The following is a 24,405-nucleotide window of genomic DNA, read 5'->3' on the forward strand; positions in this document are numbered from 1 at the left end:
ATACACGCATGCATGCACACATGCCCTACACACACACACACACACACACACACACACACACACACACAGTGTTTGGAAATTCCAGAATCTTATAATTTTGAAAACTCATTTATTTCAGCTTAGCCCACATTCTGTTCTTAAAGCCTGAGTCATGGACAACTGTACCTTTCCAGAGCCTCAGAATCTCCAAGACTCAAAGCAGAAGGACCCGACGAGATTGTCCTGTGGCAGAGTCAGCTGGTAGACCTCAGGACAATCCTCCCCTTCTTTCCCTGAATTTCAGCTGGGCTCCCAGAATAAAGTCCTCACTTTCAGCCTCTCTGGCATCTAAGGGTGGCTGTGTGATGAAGCTCTGATCAGTAGGATATAAGCAAAAGTGTCCCACATCAGCTTCCAGGAGCCTTTCCTAAAAGACATCTGATACCCACAGTCTGTCCTTTTTTCTTCTTCCCTCCTACTTAGAACTTAGATGTGATGGCTGGAACTCTGGCAGCCATCTTGGACCACAAGGACCAGATTTCCTCCTTGGTTAGGTGGAGCCTGGAGCTAGAAGGAAGCTGTTCCCCATGCCAGATCTGTACCACCTACCTTGAGGCTTAAATATGAATGAGATAGAAATTTCTCCTTTCTTGAAGCCATTGTTCTTTGGGTTTTTCATTTACAGTCCAACCCTCCTATTGCATAGATGGGGCAAGTGAGGCCTGAGTCAGGCATTGACCCATGCGATGAGTCAGGGCAGAGCCAGGGCAGAACTAACGGCACCTGCCTTGACCTCTTGTGAGCTCCTAGGATATCTTGGTTCTGACTCACCCTTAAGTCTCAGGACTAGAGGTCTTCAGGGGTCCAACAGCCTAACACCTGCCCCTTTCACAGCATTACTGGCAGATGGTCACCCAGGTGCTGCTTGGACATCTCAGGTGACAGGGAGAATGGTTCCTCCCTGCCAGTCCAGCCCAGTCCTGCTTAGTTCTAACTGGGAAACCCGGGCCACACACAGAGCTGGAATTGGCCTCCAGTCCTTGGCCCCAGCCTACCCTCTGGGCTCACGCAGGGGCAGAGACCAGGACTCCCTGAGGCTGCTTCTCTCCAATCTCATGGGCATTTGCTGCCCTGCCACTCTCTGAATTCTGCTTTTGGGAAGAAGTTCAAGCAGGAGAGAGGAGGGAAGAAAATACAGACTCACTGGGGCCTTCTCAAACTCTGGGTTTTTATCTCAGTGGATAACAGAGCAGCGGAAGCTTGCCCAGGCCTCCCATGTCACAGGAAGGGACCCAGCGCATGTTGAGCCCTGGCTGTAGACCATGTAGAGTGCTGAGTGCTTTTCATACACTGTCTGCTTCAATTTCCATACAGTGCTGTAAGGAAGGCCCAAATATTCACCCCATTTTACAGATAAGGAAACTGAGGTGCAGAGAAAGTTGCCTAGGATGGCCTTGCTAAAACATTCATCTTCCACCCAGGTGTGTCCCACTCCAAGATGTGCACTCTTTCTGGGCCCAACCATGCCCCTCAAACCTGGAGCAGGTCTCAGTGCTGGGTCTGCTACTGGCCCACTGCTCCTCAGCACCCCACGTCCCAGTCAGGACAAGACTCCAACTTGCAGCAGAAATTATGAATAAGGCAAAAGAAAGTTGTCCTGGCCCCTGTGCATGCCTTAAGTATTTAAATTCTTTTTCATAATTATCTCAAATAGTAATTATTGCAGGAGCAATGCGCTTATCGCAGACATGAAACCACCTGCCTTCCCATTTTTGTCAAAAGTGGAAACACTGACATTATTTTTGCAATTCGTTTCAATAGCTGTTTTCACTGTAAATACCACCTTAACCACAAGAAAAATACCCTGGGAGACGCTGGAGGTATTGGAGGTTTCAGAGGAATTATTCCAAGAGGGCTGTGGGTGTCTCCCAAGCACACAGAGAGAAAGGAACGTGGAAAACTGTTTCCTCTCCAAGCCAAGGGGGAAAGTGCACCCCGGGGAAAACTCCCATGGAAGGGGGCTCACAGGTGCCCCCCAAGTCCCCTTCCTCCTCTCTGCATCCAACTGCCATCCACACTGCCACCTCCACCCACCCACCCTGGGCTGCCCACCCACTGGAAACACCTCATTTCCCTCTGAAAAACATCAAAATCAGGAGGCTCCCTCCCAGGCACCATCGGGAACTAGGGGCTGCAGCTCCAATAGGAAGTTTGCAGAATTCAAAGACTAGAAGGGACCAGATTTCCAAGAATGCAGCTTTCCAAGATTACACGGTCTGGCACGGGTGTGGGCGGGGGGAAGTTGGAGAAGAAAAAGGAACATCCGGAGCTGCAGCCTGAGAAACCACCTGCCCTAGAAGGGAGGGCCCCAAGACATGGTTGGATGAGCCGTGAAGGGAAGCAGGCGTCTTGGATTCTAGTCCCATGCCTGCCACAGGGTGGCCTTGGCCAGGCTGCCAACCCTCTCCCGACCTCAGTGTCCCCATCTGTCAAATGGACAAGAGTCTTGAGGTGGCCTCTCGGCCTCTCATTCCTGGTGAGTATATGGTGGGCAAACACTTCTTCTTCCCAAGCTTCAATGTTCTCCTCCGAACAGCAGGTCTCTCCCGACTCTAAGCCCCCAGGTCATCAATGCAATTGTCATGATTACTAGTTATTGTCACTGGGCATTGACTAAGTGCCAGGATCGGTGCATGCATTATGCATGTGTACCTGGCATACAGAAGATCCCCACACCATAGTCCTACCATCACTTTACGAGGGTGGAAACTGAGACTCAGGGAGTTGCCCAAAGTTACACAGGTAGTTGTGTGAGGCACACATGGTTGCAAGCAGACAACGTTCCCGAGCACTTGCGATGTACCCCCCTAGAGATGAAACTCTGATTGCTGCCACTTCACAGATGCAGGCATGGAGGCTTGAAGAGATGAGCCTTCCAGAGCAGTGTAGGGGAGCTGTAATTTCAGCAGGCACTGTTCATGCTGCTTAGGAGGGAGGAACTTTCAAAGACAGATGTGATGCTGGGTACAAAGAAGCAGCGAGGGAGGGGTCCTGTCTCCAGCCCCGGCTACCTGGGAGTCCCCAGGGTGCTCAGATTCAGTCCTCACCCGCCGCCCTCATCCCAGCCGTGTTCTCTGCTGCCTCCGTGTGGTCACTGGGGTTGACGCAGCCTTCCGGAGCCGCGCAGCTCTGGGGCTGTGGAGCTTTGGGGCTGTGGAGCGGGCTTGAGTAAGGAAGGGGTGACTGCACAGGGCAGAAGGAAGGGGGCACTGGGGTGCAGGGCACAGCCCTGCCCGGGAGTCTCGCTCACTACACTCCAGCCACGCCTCTTGTCAGCACATTCCCACTTCCCAGCCTTTGCTCCTGCAGGTCCCTCTGCCTGGCGCACTCTTCCCTTCACTTTTCACATCATCCCATTTCCTGCACAATGGCAGCCCTGCTGTCTAACCAAGGCCCCTCGCTGGTGCCCTCTGACCCCAGTCCTGCTTTGTTGTTCATCTTCCTACTTGTCTCCATCTAACATCATACTATCGATTTCTTTATTTGTTGACTGTCAAAATCTCCAGTAAAATAATATCAGCTCCAGTGTCTGGCACACAGTAGGTGCCCAATAAAGACTTTTGGAAAAATAACTGCACGAACATTTCCACTGAATAGCTATCCCAACTTGTTCACCCCCATACGGCAGCTATAAGTAAAATTGGGAGACTTCTTCATGAGCTTGGGATCTGTCTTCCCAAGGTCCCAGTCCTGCCCACAGATCTACCAGCTCCTTCTAACCCTTCTGCCCCAGGACAACCCTGCAGAGAATTAGGGACAGCAGTGGGGATCCCCTCCAAGGTGAGCCACCCCACCTCCTAACAGAATGCTGTCTCGAGGGGTTGCTGTTTATCTCAGGGTCCACTGATGTGTCTGGAGCTGAGCACAGGAGCCAGAGAGCTCAGAGAATAAAGCAAAACTGGATGTCCCCTCCCTCATTGCAAGTATAGACCTTTGGTAATGTGGCCTGACAGACACAGTCATCCACTCAACAAATATATCTTCATGCTGCTCCATGCTGATACAGAGGGGTCTATAGAAATGAATCAGGCATGGACATTGCTCATGCAAGAGACATACAGGCTTGATCCACTTCGTCCTACACACCTCTGTCTGGCCATGTAGCTTTGGGCAAGTCCCTTAGCCTCCTCTGCTTCAGTTCCATGTAGGTACAGTGCGAGGCTACTGAAGATGGTCACAAAGCCCCCATCTCACTGATGTCGAACCTGTGTCTGCTCTGAATCTGTGCCTTCATAAGCACCCACACCTGGTGTGCCTGCCTGCCCCCTCTCCAACTACTGTTCACCTCCCACTTGCTGCTCATGGCGTGGAAGCCACAGCAGGGAAGAGGGATGGATGGCTCCGGGGACAACCAGGGGCACCGAAGGCTGCCCTCCACCTGCCCAGCACCTTTCGAGGATGGCCCGACAGCTGTTGTCATCACTCTCTTCTGGGAGGAAGGAGACAGCCAGCCCAGTCTCCCCATGAAAGCCTCCCTTGCTGTGTGACAAAGTAGGGGAGACTCCTACCCACGTTTACTAAGCACCTATGTGTGCTACACCCCATCCCTGATGTGCCCCGCATGAGAGGCAGCAGTGCCCATTTTACAGATGGGGAGCCTGGGGCTCAAAGTGTTGTGCAACTGGCCCCTGCCACCTAGCTGGTTTGCATCTCCAAGGCCTCAGTCTTGGCCTAGCACAGACTTCACCACTGTGGCTCAATGTACTGGGGCCTCTCATTTTCCTTTTCTTCCCAGGAAGAGAAAATTTTGGACCAAATACTCCCTGCAGGGTAGATCCTGCTATCTTTCTCAAGACCCTGAATCTCTGTGCTCCAATGTAAGTCTCTGGGTTCCCGACCCTGTGAGTCCAATCCACTGTAGCGAGTGATGGTAATCACCACTTCAGGTGCTGTGCTAGAGCTTAACTGCACTGAGTGTCCAGTCCTTGCCACAACCTGATGGGGCTGGTACCATCAGTAGCCGCATCTCACAGGTGGGAAACCTAGGCACAGAGAAGTTAGGGGACTTCCCTGGAAAATGGCAGAGCTGGGATTTGAACCCAAGCCATCGGGGTGCCTCATGGCTACACTGTACTGAAACTCTGAGGGCAGGGGTCCTGAATTCTGCCGCTGAGATTCCAAAGCAGCGATATTATAGACACCTAACAGAGTGTCATCTCCTTAATGGGATGTTCCTGGGACTTCCTCCTCCTGCTCTCTGGGAAAGCCTTCAGGCCCAGAGAAGGATGACACCTGTCTGTGCCTTCCAGAGAGGTGGCCCAAGGCACCCTGTAGTCTCTGGTTATCTCTGGGCAGCCACTCCCCTCGAAAGTGCGAGGGGGAGGCGGCTCCCTGGAGGAGGGGTCCCCTAGGGTTGGCTTGGCAGGTCCCTCCAACCCAGGTCCCGCTCACACAGGCACTAATGGCACTAACGGGGGAGGCCAGGGCGCAGCGTCGAGGGGACCATCACGCGCCCCAGGGGCAGTGGGCAGACGCAGCAGGGCAGGCGGCCGGCACGGATGGGTCTTGGGTGCGCCTGGGAGACTCTCAGGCCTCGCGCGTCCCCGGCGCCGCAGCGGCCCCTGGCGGCGGGCGACCTCCGGCTGAGGCCCTGGCCTTGGGCGCGGGCGGGCCCTTCCTGCTTAGCGGGACGCGCCGGGCGGCCGGGGCGCCGGGAAGAGGAAAAGGCGCTCAAGGCCCGGCCGCGAGCGGCTCGGGGACGGCCGCGGGCGGGCAAGGGCGGAAGGCGGCTGCCAGGGGCAGGAACAGGCCCTTTGGCCGGCCGAGCCTCACCACCTGCTGGAGGGAACCGTCCACACAGGGGCCTGGCGTCCCGGCCCCAGCCCCGGGCAGGGGCGGCGGGTTGAGCCCGTCTGAGAGCCTGGCGGGCTGGAGAGCGACCACCCGGGATCAGGGACACTCCTGCTGCAGCGCCGTCCTGGGGCTGCCTGGGCAGGGGGTTGGCATCCCATCGCCCAGCTGTGCTCACGAGCAGGTCCCCCTTCCTGTATCGCCCGGCCCTAAGGGGGAACCTGAGGCAGACGGGATGTCTCCAGCTGTGGCCACGCCTAGGGCTGCCATGTGTCACTCCCCGCCAAGCCCACATCCTGCCCCAGTGGGAATGGGAGCAGGGAGGTGGGCCAGGCACTGGTTTGATCAAAGCGGAGCTGTGTGCAGAGGGAGTGCCAGGGCTAGGGGCACAGAGGACGATGGGGGAACTATCTAAAGCCACTTGAGGTGAGGACACACTCCTGCTTCCCCGTGCCCTGGGTCCTGATGCCCCTGACCTTCCGCTCCTAACCTGGTACACTCTGCCCTTTCATCATCTGCTTGACAATCTAGTGAAGCAAATTGCAAGCTGGGGGCTGGGAGCAGGACGGCCAAGTAGAGACTACTGGCCCCTCAAGAAGCACAGACTCCTCCGCAGAAGGGGGCCCCCAGAAAGCAGGCCCTGGGTCTAACAAAGGGAGGCGGATGCTGCCTTTGCTGGAGCCTCCTGCCTCTGTTTCCATGGCAACCCCACTTCCAGGACAAAGCAAAGGCTCAGCATTCCCAGGACACGTGAGCGGGCAGAGAGAGAGCCTGGGCCTTATGGAACAGAAGGGGAAACTGAGGTCCAGAAGGGCAGCAACTTGCTCTCAGTCCCCGGGACATGCCCCGGTTTACCCCATCACAACACCCATCATGCCAGAGTCTGTCTCCCAGGGGCCCCCAGATTATACTCCTGCAACTAAATATATAAAGCAATATCCACAAGTGAACGTGCCTTGAAGACACTCATACAAGAGTGAGGAGGCGGATGCCAGGCGTTGGGGAGGGTATTGTAGATATGGCCGTCAGGACAGGCCACTCTGACGAGGTGACATCTGAGGAGAGACCTGAGTGACGGGAGGGAAGGAGCTTTATGAACACGGGAGTCAGCATGTGCCAGGCAGAGCAACCGGCAAGTGCAAAGGCCCCAAGGTGGGAATGGGCTCACTGAGCTATGGACACGGCAGAGAAAGGGGAGGGAGAGGAGGTTCAGGCGGCGGCAGTGCCAGGACTCCGTGGGTCTCATAGGCCGCGGCAAGGAATGTGACTGTATCCTGGTGTGATGGAAACCATGGGGCTGGGAGCTGAGAACAGTCATTAGTCACAATGGCTTAGCCAGCTGTGAGGAGCAAGGTAGTGAGTGACAATGGAGCGTGAGGGGGTGGAGAGGAGGGGAGGCAGAGGCCTCCGAGGAGGCGATTGCAGTGATGTCGGTGAGAGACGCAGGTAGTAGAAGCAGGCTGGGGCAGTAGAGGTGGGCAAAGAGGCGGGAAGCGGCGAGTGCTGGAGTGGGTGGGCGGAGGGCTGTGCAAGACTCACCGCTGGCTAGGAGGTGCGGGGACGGGCAGGGGCCAGGCTGTCCAGGTTTCTAACTGAGCAACTGGGTGACCAAAGACACCATCTCCTGTATATCCCCTGATCCAACTGGCCTTGCGCCTCCTCCCATCTCCAATTCCTTCCACTGCAACCCCTGGACTCAGATTGCTGCCAGCAAACCCACTAAAACCACCTCTCCCCTTACCTCCTGCCCCTGGAGCCCCAGCCCGCGTTTGGGGCCCCTGTTGAGGAGGCGCCCTCTCAAGCCCCAGGTCTGGAGAGACAGTGTGCAAAGGATGGCCCAGCAAAGACCATGTGTGTTGGTACTGGCAAGGGGAGCTCCCCAAAAGAAAATGGGGAACACTGCAGGCGGGCACATTAGCTGAGGTCCTGTGGACATGTGCTATCCAAGAGCCCCAAAGGGTGGTACTAAGGCAATGCCCATTTACAGTTGTGGAAACAGGCCCCAGGAGGCAAGATGTCCCAGCTGATGTCTCTCAGCAGGACAAAGACACTAGCAGTGTTCACTTGGGACCTAATCTGCAGTTGCCTCCTGCCAACCCCCAACCCGGCCCACCCCACACCCCAGCCAGCTCCCAGCCCTCAGGCTTTGCTGGGCCCCCTGCAGGGATGGCTCAGCACCAGACCTAGGGCGTGGGCCTGGTGACCACGTCTGGGGGTGGGAACATCAGGGCATAAATCCTGACCCAGCTGACAGTGCCCCGGGGCAGACACAGAGGCCCTACTGTCACCTTCCTGTCCCCACCCTTCCTGGCATGTTTCACAGGGTCAGAGGTGCTGGGTGGGGTGGACAAGCACATAAACCTTGGCCCCAGCCAGGTCAGCCTTGAGCTTCCGACCTGATAAATGGACAGAGAAGTGGACGAGGCTTGGCCCTGCACTGACCTTTAGGGCCAAGAAAGAGTGAGTCACAGAAGACCAAGCTGCAGTGGGGATGTCCAGGGGCCTGAGTGGAAGCCACAGCCAAGCCCCATCCAGGAGCATGCAGAGAGGGACCTGGAGCAGATACCTCAGGTGTTGGGGTGGGGTGTCCAGCTCACAGGCCCAGCCTGGGCCTCCTAACCCCAAATGCAGCCACCACCACCCCCAGCCTGCTCCTCCCTTCAACTCTGGCTCCAGCCTGGACATTGGACAAACTCTGATTGCCACCTGAGTAGCTGGAAAGGACCCAGCCCTTCTCTCAAGCAGTTCATGAGGAGGGGGGCGGGTGGAGTGTGCACGTACACATTTGCTTATTCATTCGACACGCATTTGTTAGCACCTGCTTTATGCACGCCTGGTGCTAGGTGCTGGGGACTCGGATCATATCTAGCTGCATCAGTCCTGAGAAGGGCTACCTTTAGGGATGTGTGAGGGCGGTGGGAGCACACAGCAGGGAGATGCCAACTCTGTGTGGGTGCTCACAGCTGAGCATTGCAGGATGCGTAGGAGTTTGCCAGGCACTCTAAGCAAAAGGTACAGAATGGGCAGAGGCATGGAGATGAGAAGGGTCTTGGAGGGTGCTAGGAAGGGCTGGTGGCCAGGGTGGCTGGAGTGCAGGGAGTGGACGGGGAATGATGGGCAATGAATCTGAAGGGGGCAGGGACCGGAATGTCAGGCCATGGAACTGGGACTTGACGCCGTGGCAATGGGGAGTCATGGTGGGGTTTACACAGGGGAGAGGCCAAAAGCTCAGTGTCCTCTCTGCTAGCTCAGCCCCAAACATCTTCCTCTCACCTCCTGACACAGCAGATAAGGACAGCAAGGCTCAGAAAGGCCAGGTTTCCTGTCCCTCCCTGATCCTCAGCCTCTCATCACCCATGGCTGGACTCCCTGTGTGGCCTGGGCCAAATATTCAGCTCTTCTGGGCCTCAGTTTCTGTGTCTGTAAAATGGGGATCATCATGGAAGGAAGGATGAGTTTAGCGAGGTAAGAAGGCTACACAAGTAGCCCGCCTGTCTCCCTCAGGGGAGGCAAGACAGACTGGTTCCGGACCATTTGCTGCCCCAGGAAACGGCTGGGCAAGGTCTCTCTGAGCTGGAATGACCAGGCTGAACGCAGGGCTATAGGTCAGGCATCTGCTAGAACCCAGGTACTAGAGATCAGAATGCCCTACACACACACACACACACACACACACACACACACACACCCAGAACAGTGGCAGACACCCCCTCCCCTCCTCAGATGCATTTCACCAGGTTCCCCCACGCTCACAGCCACACGCCTACAGAGATGCAAACTCACACACAGCTCCCGGTGTCCTGCAGGCCTCAGGGTAGCCTTGGTCCCAGTGTGCTAGGGACAGTCCCACCTCATATCCACTGCCCTGGCCTAATTAGCAGTGCCTCTTTCTTATTCATGTCCATGTCCACAATAAACTATCTGATAAACCACTACATAGCGGACACACTGGTGTTGCTTTTCCTCTCCAGAGAGGTTCTCAACCATGCATGTGTGTATGTGTACACGCATGTGTGTACATGCAAGTGTGCGTGTGCATGTGTTCATGTGCGTGTCTGCGTGCATGTGTGTCTGCTTGTGTGCATGTTAGTGTGTGTGCGTGTGTGCCAGAGACGCCTTTGGCAGTCTGGGCAAGCCTGTAGGCTCTTAAATGCCAATTAGATTTAAATTATAGTTATCAAAATACTAAAAGGGGTCTGTGACATGGCGCTACGTGGGCTTCCTTCTTAACCCAGTGAATAACATGGTCTAGCAGCAGGTTCTAATACCCACTGTAATTTCAAAGTACTAAGGAAGGAAAGCGAGATTGCGCCATCTCTGAAATGAGTAGTGCTACTGTAGCTCATTGCGTTCATAATTAAAGGACATGCTATGTTCCAATTAGAGTACAAAAGATGTTATTTCTGCCCATCCACGTTCACGCACCCCCACCTCGATTTCTCTCCAGGTCCTGGAAGCTGGGTCCTCCAGGTCCTGGAAGCTGGCCCGCACCGGCCCGCACCGCCTCTCACGGGTCAGTACCGCCTCTCCGCTGTCTGCTCCTGCGCAGCCGTCCGCAGTTCCGCATGCCACCGCCAGGTGTCGCTGCACACACGCCGTGGCCCCGAGGCTCCTCTGCAAGCCGCTCCGCGAGGCTCTAGGGGGCCCCCAGGGTCCTGTTTCCCGCGGCCCGCAACTTATCTGTGCACGGAGCACCCCCACGCTGCACTAGGAACTTCCGCTGCTCCCCCAACACCTCACTCCTTGGTGCCTTTGAGCATGCTGCCTGCAGTGCCTGCCCTGATCTCCAGCTGGGTAATTCCTGCTGCACGTCAAAACCCACTGGAGGCAACACCTCCTCCAGGAAGCCTTCCCTGATGCCACTATAGTGGCCCCTCTTGAGTTTCCACAGCCCCCTGTGGCTGCCTCATCATTGCAGTGACAGCCAACATGGTTGTGTCTGTTTCTGTGTCTGACTCCCCACTAGAATGTGAGCTTTGGGAGTATGGGGAGGGCCACGCAGTGGGCTGTTCTGTTTTGTTTTTTAAGTAGACTTAATTTTTTAGAACAGTTTTAGGTTCCCAGGAAAATTTAACAGAAAGTACAGAGAGTTCCCACACACTCCCTGCCCCTACACGTGCACAACATCCCCTCTATCAACATCCCCAGTAGAGGGGTGCATGAGGGACCTGCACTGCGACATCAGCATCACACACAGCCCATGGTTTACGTGAGGGCTCATTCTTGAAGCTGTACATTCCATGTGTTTGGACAAATGTATAACGACCCTTATCCACCATTATTCTATCGCACAGAATAGTGTCACTGCCCAAAAAGTTCTCTAAGCTCCACCCGTAATCCCCTGTGCTCCCTTCCCCCTAACCCCTGGCAACCACAGATCTTTTTACTTTTCCCATAGTTCTGCCTTTTCCAGAATGTGGTATTGTTGGAATCATACACTGTGTAGCCTTTTCAGATTGGCTTCAGATTGGCTGGGCCACATGGAAAACCCCGCCTCTACAAAAAATACAAAAAATCAGTTGGGCGTGGTGGTGCACGCCTGTAGTCCCAGCTACTCAAGAGGCTGAGGTGGGAGAATCACATTAGCCTGGTAGGTTGAGGCTGCAGTGAGCCGTGATTGCTTCACTGCACTCCAGCCTGGGTGGCAGAGAAAGACCCTGTCTCAAAAAAAAAAAAAAAAAAAAAAAAAAAAACAAGCCAAACTGTTTTCCAAAGTGGTTGTGCCATTTTGCATTCCCACCAGCAATGAATGTGAGTTCCTGTTGCTCCACATCCTCGCCAGCATTTGGTGTGTTAGTGCTTTGGATACGAGCCACTCCAGTAGGTGTGTGGCAGTATCTCATGGTTGGTTTAATTTGCAGTTCCCTAATGATATATCTATGTGGAGCGTCTTTCATGTGCTTATTTGCCATCTGTGTATCTTCTTGAATGAGGTGTCTGTTTAGATCTTCTGCCCACTTTTTAATTGGGTTGTTTTCCTACTGTTGAGTGTTAAGAGTTATTTGTAGATTTTGGATAATAGTCATTTATCAGCTATGTCCTTTGCAAGTATTTTCTCCCAGTCTGTGGCTTTTCTTCTCATTCTCCTGAGCAATGAGGTTTCCCTTACAGAGTTGAATTCCTGTGTGGCCCTAGGCAAGTCATACACTCTCTCTGAACCTCAGTTTCCACATCTATAGATGGGGCTGGGAGCCCTCTCTCCAGGTTGTAGGTGGGAACAGGATCTGAGCAACGCAGAGCCTGCCAGCACAGAGCCTGGAACATGGCAGGGGCTGCCGGTAGATGCTGGTGGAACTGAGTCACCTCCACTCCCTTGGGGGTGCATTTAGCCCACAGTTCCACCATTAAAGCCCCTGGCTATCAACGATGGTTCCATCCATGGCAGAGCAGGCCAGGCCAAGCCAGCCCACAAATCTATTTGCGGGAAGATTCCTGTGGTTGGAATCCCTTGGTCTTAGGAATGGGTCAGAGGAACAGACCCCAGGGAGACCTTGGGATCATGGACAGACCCACTGTTCAAGGGAGGGGTGGCCACTCTGCCCAAATTCCCTCAAGGACCACCCCTCACTCAGCATCCTATCCTCTCCCCACTTGGTCCCCACAGACCTCTGGCCTCTGCTCCCACTGCACCTTTCCCTCCAGCCACACTGGCTGTGGGAAAGAAAGCCTTGCAGCCCTTCCTGCAGTCAGAAACACCTTTCCCCCACGCCACTTGTCCAAATCCACCCCTCCATTAGTTGCAGGCAGAGCGGCCAGGCTGGGGCTGCAGCCACGAGGGGGCACTGTTGCCCCGCAGCTGCGTCAGAACTCATCCGCAAAGCTGGAAGGTGCTTCTGTCCCACCAGCTTGCAGAGCAGCAGGCGAGGAGAATGCCTGTCTCACAAAGCTATGGAGGCTAAACGAGGGGAACGTCAGTGGCCCCATCCCACACCCGGGACCTGCTGGGGCCGCTCTGATACCTCCTGCGATGGGTGCTCACTGCCTCCAGCCAGGCTGCCCGGCCCTTCGCGGGAAAAGCTCTGCCTGGAGAAAGGGCTTTGCAATGGATCCAGTCTATTTTGCAGAAGCCATAAGGTCCTGTGGGGCCACAGGGTCTTCCAAATGAAAAACGTTGAGAAGAACAGATTTACCTTGGGAACCATAAGAAAGAAGCAGCTTGGGGTTTCCAGAGAAGCCCAAAACCTAAAAGTGCACGTGAAATTCCTCAGTGTTGACATGTTGGCTCAAAACTTTTCTAAATATTGTGCCCAAGCCAAGCAATGATCCACTTGAGCCTACAGCCCACAGGATGGGATGCTGGTTTTGGGTGTAGCTCAGTGACTCAGAGAAAGCAGAACCCTTAGCGCCCGTGTGCAGTACAGCCGGCAAGCAAGCGCGGCACGCCCCTCCACTTGGCACATCTCAGGAAGTGGGATGATTGATGGGGACGCACAGGCTTTCTGGAGGGCAGCCTGATAAAATGGGGTCAAAACTGGAGTACAGGCACCCATGATCAGCAGTTCGCTCCTTGGTTGCATGTCCAGGGAAGTCCACAAACGGGCCCCCTTCACTGCAGCAGAGTCTGTGGGTTGCCTACCTGGGAGCAGCCTGGACACGTGATCCCAGGGAAAGTGTGGGGTGCCCCTTGGAAGACTCCATAGCAGGCACCAGCAACAGACAAGACGTGCGCCAACAGGAAGGAACACTTAACACTGCTGACTACACAATCAGGGAGCCAAGTGGCATCCGTAACACCAGGCTGCAAAGCAACTGCAAGTATGTGCACCAAAGAGTGCGCTGCCCGAGTGGGGAGGAAGAGAAACTTCACAGTGGAGAGACCCAGTCAGCACGACCTCAGCCAGGTGGGCAACGCCAGCATCACAGGGGATGTGTCATGTTGACAGCAGCTGCCCTCCACTGGGTGTGCTGATCAGGGCCTTTACCTCTGTGACCTTCCTCCCCAGACCCACAATCCCAGTCTAATCATGAGAGAAGTGTCAGACAAACCCCAATAGCGGGCATCCTACAATGTATCGGGCCAGTCCTCCTCAACTGTCAAAATCGTCAAAACCAAGGCAAGAGCCAGGCACGGCAGTGTACCTGTAGTCCCAGCACTTTGAGAGGCTAAAGTGAGAAGATTGCTTGAGACCAGGAGTTCAAGACCAGCCTGGGCAACACAGAGAGACCCCCCCCATCTCAAAACAAAAACAAAATCCCAGAGCTAGTCTAAGAAATCGTAATGTGTATCCCAGAGGAGGTCCTGGGACAGAAAAAGGACATTAAATAAAAGCAAAGGAAAACTAAATAAAGTATGGACTTTAGTTAAGAATGTATCAATATTGATTGACACATATCTCACTGTGCACATATAGTAATATAAGGTGTTAACAGTAAAGGGAATTAGGTGGGGGACTACTCAGAATTATCTTTGCACCTTTTCTAGAAATCAAAAACTATTCTAAAACTAAAACTTTATTTTAAAAAATACATGCCCACCGCACCACAGTACCCATTTTCTAAACCAATTTTCAGCACAGAGATACACAATGAAGGTGTTAGGATGGAGGCCTGGGGGGCAGGGATGGGGATATTTACACAGCCCCCAGGGACAGTGGTGTGGGTGAGTGCCAGCCTTCACCCCCTAGCTCTCCAAAACCAACCCAACAGAAAGGCCAGGGGCCCCAGGAACTCCCCACACGCCCTCTGCATGTCCTGATGGTGGGGCAGCCGCACAGACCTGCCCATCATGGTGTGCCCATCTCTAGCTGGTCCCAGGCTGGCCATGCCCAGAGAGGACAGGCAGGCTGACCCAGGTGCAGGCCCCACAGGCAGCAGGAAGGCCCTGGCCGGGGAGGCCAGCAGGTGGGCTGGGTGCTGCCCTGACTGTGTGGGACGAACACGGGTCTGGGGTCTGGGGACCTGTGCTCCATTCCATACACCCCTCCTCAGGGCCGGGAGAGCAGAGCACATGCGGGAGGACAGAGATCGTGAACATGGGTGTGAATGGTGCTGCTCTAGCTGAGATGGGTCCTCCAGGCTTGTCCAGTCTGAGATGGGTGAGTCACTGGCTTGTCCCTGAGATAAGAGAGGGGCCCAGGCATGAGATACAGCCCAAATAAGACTGGCATCCAAGGACCCCACACCATAACGTCCCAATATCCCCAGGGGGATCAGCTCCAGCAGGGCCTCCCTTATAATCCATTCTCCAGCCTACAGCCAGAGGGGTGTGGGGAAATGCAGATCCAAGGCTGTCACCACTGCCCGGTGCTTCAGCTTCTCCCAGTGCTCTGGGGATTTGCTCAGAGCCCAGGTGGAGGCTCGTGGTGCCTTGCTGACCCTGCCTCACCCCACCCCCTCCACCCTCGTCCCTCATCCAGTCCTTCCAGGCAGATCAGGCTTCTCCACTTCAGAAGCTTTGCACATGCTGTTCCCTTGGGCTGGCATGCCCTTCCCTGCTTTTCACTGCATCCAACTGGACTTTTTTTTTATTATGTTCAACAGAAAATTCACAATCAGGTCTTCGGCCTGCCACTCAGCTCTGCCTGCCCTTCCTCTTCAGGAGACAGGTGCCACTTTGTGAGCTGCCATAGGCTTTCTGCCTCCCGCTTAGCCGCCAACCTCCAAGTCACAGCTCAGACTCTCTCATCCCTCTGCAGGGCAGTGCAACTCAGCAGTCCAATTCCTCTGTCTTTGTAGTCATCATTCCCTCAAATTTTTCCAATGCCTGTATCAGCATTCCCAGCCACAGCATTCCCTCTACCAGCATTCCCTGTGAGTGTTCCCGGGCCACCACTGGTGCCAACTTTAGCAATTCTGCTGCCACCTTGTGCTGGGGAATATCTGTGCCCCATCCACCAATGAGCTCCAGTAAAAACTCTGGATACCAAAGGCTCAAATAAACTTCCTTGGTTGTTCATCCTCTTTGTGTATTATCATACATCATGTCTGGGAGGAGGTCACACCATCTGAGACAACCAGAAACTCCATGTTTGGACCCTTCCTAGACTTTGCCCTCTGTGTCTCTCCCCTTGGCTGGCTTGGATCTGTATGCTTTCACTATAATAAAATTGTAATAAGTATAGCACTTTCCTGAGTGCTATACTTTTCTTTGAGTCATTCTAGTGAATGATTGTACCTTAGGGTGGTTACGGGGACCTCTATGTCACCAATTGGTCTGAAGGGAGGGTGATCCTGGAAACCCCACTCTCAGCTGGTGCCTGAAGTAAGAGCAGCCTGGTGGGGACTCCTTCCTTAAACTCTATCATTTGCTGAACTCCTTATAGTTGGTGTCAGAGTTGGGACTTTCTAGACCAACCCTGACTCACTGGAACATGTGGTTTGGGAAGAGTAAAAGGGTACGAGCTGAGGAAACTTTCATTCCTGGTGGTGGCTGTGCTGCAATCCATTTTTTGTCTTTTTTTTTTTTTCAAATACACTTGCAGGTAGAACCAATACAATCAATTTTTTGTAAGGTAAAAGTTACCAATGGAATTTAGAAATGAGGGATCCAACTCCTAAGCAGTTGGCTCACTGGAGTATAACGAAATGCAAAGAAACAACAAAAAGGGAAAATGTGAAATCCCTTGGTTGTTATCTGCAGTGGTTAAAAGGTAAGTAAGGGTGAGTGTAGGAGGGGACCCTGGTGCTGAGCCAAGGTTCTGGTCAGCCTGGACCACAGCCTCTAGCCTGAAGCCCTACCCAAGGAATGTGTGGGGTAGATTCTGATGCTGGGCCAGGGTACAGTCAGTTGACCCAAGGTGTAGCTACTGGCCTCAGAGCCTCCTCCAATGGGAAAAGTGTGCCGAGACAACAGATAGTAAAGGTTTTCGTAAGAGCATGGACAAAACAAAGGGGTAGGACCAAGGAGAGAGTCAAGGGACTCATCCCAGCAGGGTGGAAGCTTTTAAACAGGTGTTAAGAAATAAGATGAATAAAGTGGATATTGATGAGGACGAAACAACGGTCTCAATGCAGCACTCACAGAAGCTGGATGGACCCTGCCGGCCGCCCAATGTGAAAAGGCCTAAAAAAATCTGCTTTATTCATTCTAGTTCGGAGGATTTTTAAAACCTGGGAGACCTAAAATGGCAGTGAGAATTCTGATCTCGAGTTGCCTGAGGCAGTGGTCTCACAATCTAACCAGGAGAAGGCCTGAGTCCCTTGGCCCACCCCCTAGCTGGGGACCCAAAGCCATACACACATGGTGGGTAAAACGGCCGGGGGAGGAGAACAGACTCCATCTGTGGGAGCCTCTATTCTGTGATTCCAAACCCTGTCAGTGAAGCCCAAATGGAGGCTCTCATTCAATGAGGGGGATTTAGAAATGTGATGGTTGATGGAATTAAGGTGGATACTTATGTGAAAACTGGAATGTTGGAACAAACTCTCTGTGAAGTGCCTGCACCTGCTTTATCAGAGCATATGCTGGGGATGGAGATGGTCTGGCTGGGGAATGCTTCTCCCACCGATTGCTGTAAAATAGAAGGCAGCTAAACCTGCCCTTCTGGCAATAGTGATTGAAGACCAGCATCTGGTCAGCTGATTCAGATTTTGGAGGGTACACACTCCACGTCCAGGAATATTGCAACTCCTTCCAATAAAACTACCCCCAAAAGCCCTGGAGTCCTTACACAGATGGGGCTTTATGGCAAAAGCCTGTTAGTACCACCCAGGGTGACCACTGGGATTTGGGACTAGAAAATTTTCATTTGAGAGACAATGATTGGATTTTGACTGAGGCCACCCTTATGATTGAAGGCTATAAAATAATCTAAAAATCTGAAATACACATGATGTTCTAGACGATGTCAAAGAAACACCCTAATGGGGAGGGCAACACCCAGAATTTCCCTTTTTTTTTTTTTTTTTTTTTTGAGACAAGGTCTAGCTCTGTCACCCAGGCTGGAGTGCAGTGCTGCCATCTCAGCTCACTGCAACCTCCGCCTCTTGGACTCAGGTCATCTTCCCACTTCAGCCTCCTGAGTACCTGCGACTACAGGCGTGCGCCACCATACCTGGCTAATTTTTGGATTTTTTGTAGAAATGGGTTTTTGCCATGTTGCCCGGGCTGGTCACAAACTCCTGAGCTTAGGCGATCCACCCGACTTGGTTACAGGCGTGAACCACCACGCCCGGCCCCAGAGTTTCTTAATAAAATGGAAATGGTTTGTGCAGGAATGTGCTGCCTGGGGATGCAAAGAGGTACTTGGCATAGTCCCGAGCAAACAGGCTTTCCCCTAGGGCCAACTTTAGAACCACCCGAGGGGCTGCCAGATGCTACTGTCACTTGGCTGATGCTCTGTGAGAGCTCTTGACTGGCCAGTGTGTATAGATGGTGGTTCCAAGGTATGCGGACAGCACGGTTTGGAAGGCCAGCCCTCCAACGGAAGAAGGTGAAAATGAATCAGCTCGGTGGGAGGGACTGCGTGCTGTTCAGTTGTGTGTTTGTGTTTTTACTGATTCATGGGTGACCTTGTCAGACCCTATGGTCAGGCAGGAGGGGAGCAGAAACCTGGCCTATTAAAGGGATACCCGTGTGGAGCATGGCCCTGCAGAATCACCCTGGGAACCTGAGGGGTGCATTAAAGTGGGACACGTTGATGCCCATCAAAGGAACCCCCTTCCAGGATCAAGAAGTGATTGGGATGACAAGTAGGTATCCCGGTGTGCTCACTTGGGGTGGCCCCCTGGGTCCACGAAATGAGTGGACATTGGGGCTGCAGATGAACCTAGACACGTTCCTCTCGCACCCCCAAGGCACAGTTCATAAGAACTGTTCTGTCTGCCAAAAGACAGAGAGACAGAGACTGCTGATGGCTGTGTGGCGGAGTCCACGAGGGAAGGCCCTGCATGGAGCCAGCAAGACAAACCAAACATAGAAGCCCCAGGAGGCCACCAAAGGGCCCTGACAGGGAAAGGCAAGACACGGACTCTCACCTGGGCTTTGCTTCCCTGGCGGCAGATGCTCGAGGTACTATAAAAGTGTGGTGATGGGAGACAGTGCACGAATTTGCACTGCCCACTCACACTTCTCCAGACCAAGGGACACACTTTACAGCCCACAAGGGGCAGAGCACTCTCATCCTTGGCGTAAGGTTGGATAGAGAACCAGAACATGTAATGGATACTGGTTGTCTAAAACAGAAGTGGTGGGGCAGGAAAGAGTGACTTGCACACCATCACAAGTGTGTGTCCACCCCAAACATGAGAGGGGCCAGGAGAGGGTCCCCACTAGATAGAGTCCTACACCTTTTCTTTTCTGTTTTTGTTTTGTTTTGTTTGAGTCTCACTCTGTCGCCCAGGCTGGAGTGCAGTCATGCGATCTCAGGTCACTGCAACCTCCACCTCCTGGGTTCAAGTGATTCTCCTGCCCCAGCCTCCCAAGTAGCTGGGATTACAGACATGCATCACCACACCCGGCTAAATTTTTTGTTGTATTTTTAGTAGAGACGGGGTTTCACCATATTGGCCAGGCTGGTCTCGAACTCCTGACCTCAAGTGATCCATCCGCCTTGGCCTCCCAAAGTGTTGGGATTACAGGTGTGAGCCACTGTGCCTGGCCTCCTATGCCTTTTCTAAGAGAACTGGGGAAGGGAGGTTGCTGGTAAGACTGCTTTTTTTTTTTCTTCTCCACATCACCTCGCCTTCCTCCTTTCCTATCTGTTGCAGTGGCCCCAGGACCAGGGCTGCAGCTGCAAGTGCTGAGGTAGCAATGACTCCTAGGCAGGAGGGTGCACCTCTAGCTCTAAAGCTTCATGCCAGAGCTCCTGAGGGCTGATGGAGCAGATGGTGCCTTCACCCCATCCGGAAAAATCAGGGCTGCTAGTGAGGGCAGGCATATTGCCTGGTGGTGGAGACAGCCCACTAGTTCTACACCTGTGAAGCCCCATCCTCCACCAACCATAGTGGACTGTCAGGGAGGCATGTGCTAGGCTGGCATTGATTCTGACAATCCGGCCCAGCAGCATGGCCGAACCTCATGGCCCTTCCAAAGGTGGAAATACCTGGATACAAACGGAGAAAAGGAGGAACCAGAGCTGAGGATAAAGGAACCAATACGTGGGTTATGTAGTGAGGGAAATCCTTTTTTTTTTTTTTGAGACGGAGTTTCGCTCTTGTTGCCCAGGCTGGAGTGCAATGGCACAATCGCAGCTCACTGCAACCTCCATCTCCTGGGTTCAAACAATTCTCCTGCCTCAGCCTCCTGAGTAGCTGGAATTATAGGCATGTACCACCACACCCAGCTAATTTTGTATTTTTAGTAGAGACGGGGTTTCTCCATGTTGGTCAGGCTGGCCTTGAACTCCCAAACTCAGGGGATACGCCCACCTCGGCCTCCTAAAGTGCTGGGATTACAGGCGTGAGCCACTGCGCCCAGCCGGGAAATCCAATTTTACATGAATCCTACATTACAGTACTACCTTAAGAGGGGTGTGGAGGGCATCGTCTCAGCTCAACTACACCAGATGCCTGAAAGGGTGACACCAAGGCCGCCTCTGCTTTTGGAACTTGACAAGGTCAAATGGCAGCCTGCAAACCTGAGTGGCCTCGCCCTGGGGGACATCTGCTGGTCTGATGTGGTGATGGACTAGATAAACTGCTATGACTGAGTGGGACTCCGGTCTTCCTTTTTAGGTGACATCCACCAGACTGCAATATGGTCCTACCTGGCACTGTTGGTAAGGTTATAATGTTGATGGTGATGACAAATGTATTGAAACCCTGAGTTCCAGCCTCCTCAGGATGTAGCAACGATGGAGAACGACATCTGTGGAAGAGCTGGGTGGAGCCAACCGGCACGCGGTGGTTCTTTACGTGCATCATAGGCACAGGCAGCCCTGCAGCAAGGGAGGAAGCAGTCAATGCTAAAGGAGCTGCCCAGACAAACGTGACTATTCCACTGCAAGAATGCTGGGGCTGGGGCTGGGGCTGGGGCTGGGGGTGGCCTGCAGGGTGAGCTCTCGGCCCCCAGAACGTCCTGGCTGGCACTGGAGTACCAGCGTTTCCAGGGGCTTTGCTGCCTCAGTTCTGACCTCTGCGAGGGACTGGAGACTTAGGGCCAGCCACGCTGACAGCCAGGTGGTCAAGCTCCCAGACACACCTGGACCCCAAAGGTGCCCTGTTCAGCTGTATTGTGTGCTACATCCTGAGGACACAGGAGCTCCGTGACTGGGCTCTCCTGGACTCTGCTCTAGAATTCATCAATGACTTTAACCTGCTTCCTTTCACCATAAACTGTCTGAGTCACGCAGGTGAATTAATGAGCCTGAGGGTGGACGTAAGGACCCCCAAATCTGTAGCCCATTGCTCAGACATGAGGGTGGTCCTGGGGATGCCTGAGCTTGTTTCTGGTGTGCAGTTCTTGGTCTGCAGTGAGGGTAGTCTTGTAGGGGCTATTCCCTGAAGCTGCAGTTTGCCAAACTTGCCGGCATGGAATTCTAGAATCACCTTAGAAACTCTAAGGTCCGAAGAGAAGTTGTTCTCCAAGAGCCTCCGTGTGGATGCACTGGGTGCCAAGTTCATTTTATTGGCTCGATGGCCTATGCAGGAGGAACAGCTGGAGCCCCGTTCACAGGGGAGGCCAGTGCGGGGAGGCGAAATCACTTGCCTGAGGTCCCAGAAGGAGTAACCGGGGCTGGGTAGGTACAGGAACGGCTGCTGTCAGCCAGGGGTGTCCCTAACCTGCCTGTCCTCTTGAATGGAGCCTGTCGCCTACTGGTTCCCGCTGGTGGGGACTGTGCACCACAAAGGTGATGGATCTAGTTTTTCTGAAAATCAGCAAAATAGAAGGAACAGAGACAGCCGGGCCAGGGACAGGGAAGACCTGGCTTCTGCTGCACCCTTGGGGATGGGGGCCGGCGAGGAGCAGGGACAGAGGGCCCCCACCGCAGGCTTCCGGCAAGAGGCTCCCAAACACCTGTTCTTTAGAAGCCTGAACCAGTCGCCACCTCTTAACACTGGGAGAGCTTGTGTTGAGGAATGAGAACATCTGGCCATCCTGGGCCACGCGCCCAGAAGGCAGCCTTGCTGGAGCCAAGTGTAGCCGCCCCCTTCATACAGGGCGTGTGCTCCCCAGTGCGCCCCAACAGGCCTGCTTCCCTCCACCCACAGTGAGAAACACTTTCTACCAAAAGCCAGAGCTAGCGTGCCCACGCATAGGTGCACACGCCACACGTACTGTGGTTTGGTGAAGCAGTTCTCTTTACAGGGTGTGAAGCACTCACATCTCATCTGCTCTATTCTACGTCATTTTTAAAGTGCTGGCTGCCGCCCCCATATTTAACTCTAGACCCACGGAGCCCGAGCAGGGTCCTCAGAGCTGGGTCCCAACACCTGCTCTGATGCTCGCTGTGGGCTGGGGGCACATCCCTTCCGCTCTCAGGGCCTCAGTTTCCCAGGTTCCTTCAGGTTCCTGCCCAGGTCTACTGCCTGACCTGACAGCTCAGCAACAGGGGCCAGGACAAGTTCTGGATGACATCCAAGTGACAGGCCATCAGTGGAGGTCTTCATTTGGGGAAGGCAGAGGAGAGAGGAGGGAGGATGGAGGAGGAAGGAGGAGGGAAAGCTGAAGTGGTAAAAGCAGAATAAAGGGCCCGGTCAGTGACTGCTCACACTGGGGTGCCCTCACCCCAAAGTGAACTTCAGGTTCGGGGCTCATTGAGAAGGACATCAAGGTCTTCATCAATGAATTGACATGCTGGCCAGGCCACAGAGCCCTGTGACAGACATCTGGACAACGCTGTCAAACTCTAAACACTTTACAAAAGTAAAGGGACCAAGAGGCATTTTCCTCTGTTACTTTATAACCCTTTCATACTAGTTGAACTTTTTTTTTATAATGTACATGTACTACTTTATAATTAAACAAAAAACTTTAAAATGATTTTTTAAAAAAGAAAAGAATTAATCACAGTGGAACATGAAATGGAATGTCAACTTTGGGGACGGGTCATCCAGAGGAGTCCAAGAGCCCCAACATGGTCACATGTCTCTGATCCTCAGGTCATCACCCAGCCTCACCCACAGGGCACCCGCCACGGCTGTGGCCCACCGTGCAAGCTTCCACTTGGTGCCTGCGTGGGAACGCACCACCTGCCGTGGAACTTCCTCCTGCGGGGCAGAGGAAGGGTCCAGAAGCCCACAGGAGTCAAGTCAGCAAAATTAAGTTAATTTACAAAGTTATAGTAAAAACCACAATAGTGACCCAGTCCCTCCCACGCAGTGTGAGCCCTGGGCTGCGCCGCACCCGCAGGTGGCCCGTGCTGGCACCTCACAGGGCAAAGGTGGTGAAGAAGATGTGCATCTTGGCCAGGAAGGTGGTGACGGAGCCCTGCCGCCAGAGCTTCATCTCCACGTCCAGGGCAAAGTCCCGGGGCTCCAGCACGGCCCGCTGCAGGTAGACCACGCCCGTGTAGGCGTTGAGCCTGCGCGTGCCAAAGTAGCCCTCCTCATTGCCCTTGATGATGTTCAGGGCGATGGTGTCCCCCGTGAAGGCTGGCGCGGGGCCAATGCGAAAGATATGCGCAGGCACCAGGAGGCCCGTCTGGAAGTTGAGCTGGTAGTGCGTGATGCGCGCTGGCGAGTTCTGGCACTCCAGGAAGTCGTGGCACGTGGTGCGCTCGCACTTCCTGCAGGGAGGATGGGCCGGGTCACCCATGGCTCGCCCACCCCCCTCATCCGCAGACAGGGACACAGATGGCACAGCTCAGCGGCAGGATCAAGGGCCAGCTCTCTCCCTAATGGCCTGGAAGCCTCAGGTAAGTCCCCTTACATCCCCTGGGTCTCAGTTTCCTTGCCTGCGAGATGAGGTCAATAAAAGCTTCACAGGCTCACTGGAATGGGTGAGTTTAGCATGGCACTGGCCAGGCTCATTAACAGCTCTTACCTGTCCCCATGCTCCTTTCTTCCTCCCTCCTGCCATCCTCCCACTCTTCCTTTCTCCTTCCTTTTCCCTCTCCCCTTCCCTTCCTCCTCCCTTCTCCCTTCTTCCCAGTGCACCCAGTGTCCCTCCCAGGGTCCCTCCCAAGTGCCAGGCCGTGTGGCTGGTGGCAGAGTAGCGGTCTGTCAGTTCTGAGGTTAAGTGAGGTTAAGGGGCTGCCGCTCGCACTCCTGATACCCTGAGCTGGGGAGTGGCATGTCACAAGCAGCCTTGTGGAGGGGCTCATGTGATGTGGAGCTGAGGCCTCCTGCCCAGAGCCACATGAGCGGTGGCAGGACCCCGGGGCAGGGGTGCCCCGGACAGGCAGCCCCTGAGATCCTGAGCCAGACCACCTAGCTACACCACTCCCAGGCTCCTAGCCCTCAGACACTGTGTGACAAAGAGTAAGTATCTGTCGTATTATGGTGCTAAATGTTGGTTGGGATAACTGGTCGCACAGCAGTAACTACCATGTGTGTGTATAAGAAGAGGGCTGGTGTTTTCTGTGTGTTTTTTCCCCTTCCTTCTCTCAACCCTGAACTCTCTACATGGTACTTCTATTTGTTTTGGTCACCTAGCCTGCAGACCCAGCAGTCAGGGGCTGGGAAGAGAGGGAGGTGATCAAGGCAGGTGCCCATCTCTCAGCCTCTCCCCTGGATAGTACAGGACCAGGACAGGCT

At 54.0% G+C, this 24,405-nt stretch overlaps 1 protein-coding gene and 1 long non-coding RNA gene across 3 annotated transcripts in view; both read right to left on the bottom strand.

Annotated features, from left to right (window-relative positions):
* Window positions 1-14,264: 14,264 nt before the first annotated feature.
* On the bottom strand, window positions 14,265-20,645 carry LOC134739165 (uncharacterized). Its single transcript, XR_010125695.1, has 2 exons — window positions 20,475-20,645; window positions 14,265-14,883 (listed from the first exon to the last, which is right to left on the bottom strand). It is a non-coding gene; the product is annotated as an uncharacterized LOC134739165 (long non-coding RNA).
* Window positions 20,646-22,590: 1,945 nt separating this feature from the next.
* The window catches only part of FBLN2 (fibulin 2), a 92,140-nt gene continuing 90,325 nt past the window's right edge, over window positions 22,591-24,405 (bottom strand). For both annotated transcript variants that reach the window (XM_054483732.2, XM_054483731.2), the window contains one exon: window positions 22,591-23,435. In XM_054483732.2, coding sequence (XP_054339707.1) covers window positions 23,078-23,435 — 358 coding nt within the window. In that variant the 3' untranslated portion in view covers window positions 22,591-23,077. The remainder of the gene's footprint in view (window positions 23,436-24,405) is intronic.

The sequence above is a fragment of the Pongo pygmaeus genome, chromosome 2 (assembly GCF_028885625.2).
Source record: "Pongo pygmaeus isolate AG05252 chromosome 2, NHGRI_mPonPyg2-v2.0_pri, whole genome shotgun sequence".
Taxonomy (NCBI): Eukaryota; Metazoa; Chordata; class Mammalia; order Primates; family Hominidae; genus Pongo; species Pongo pygmaeus.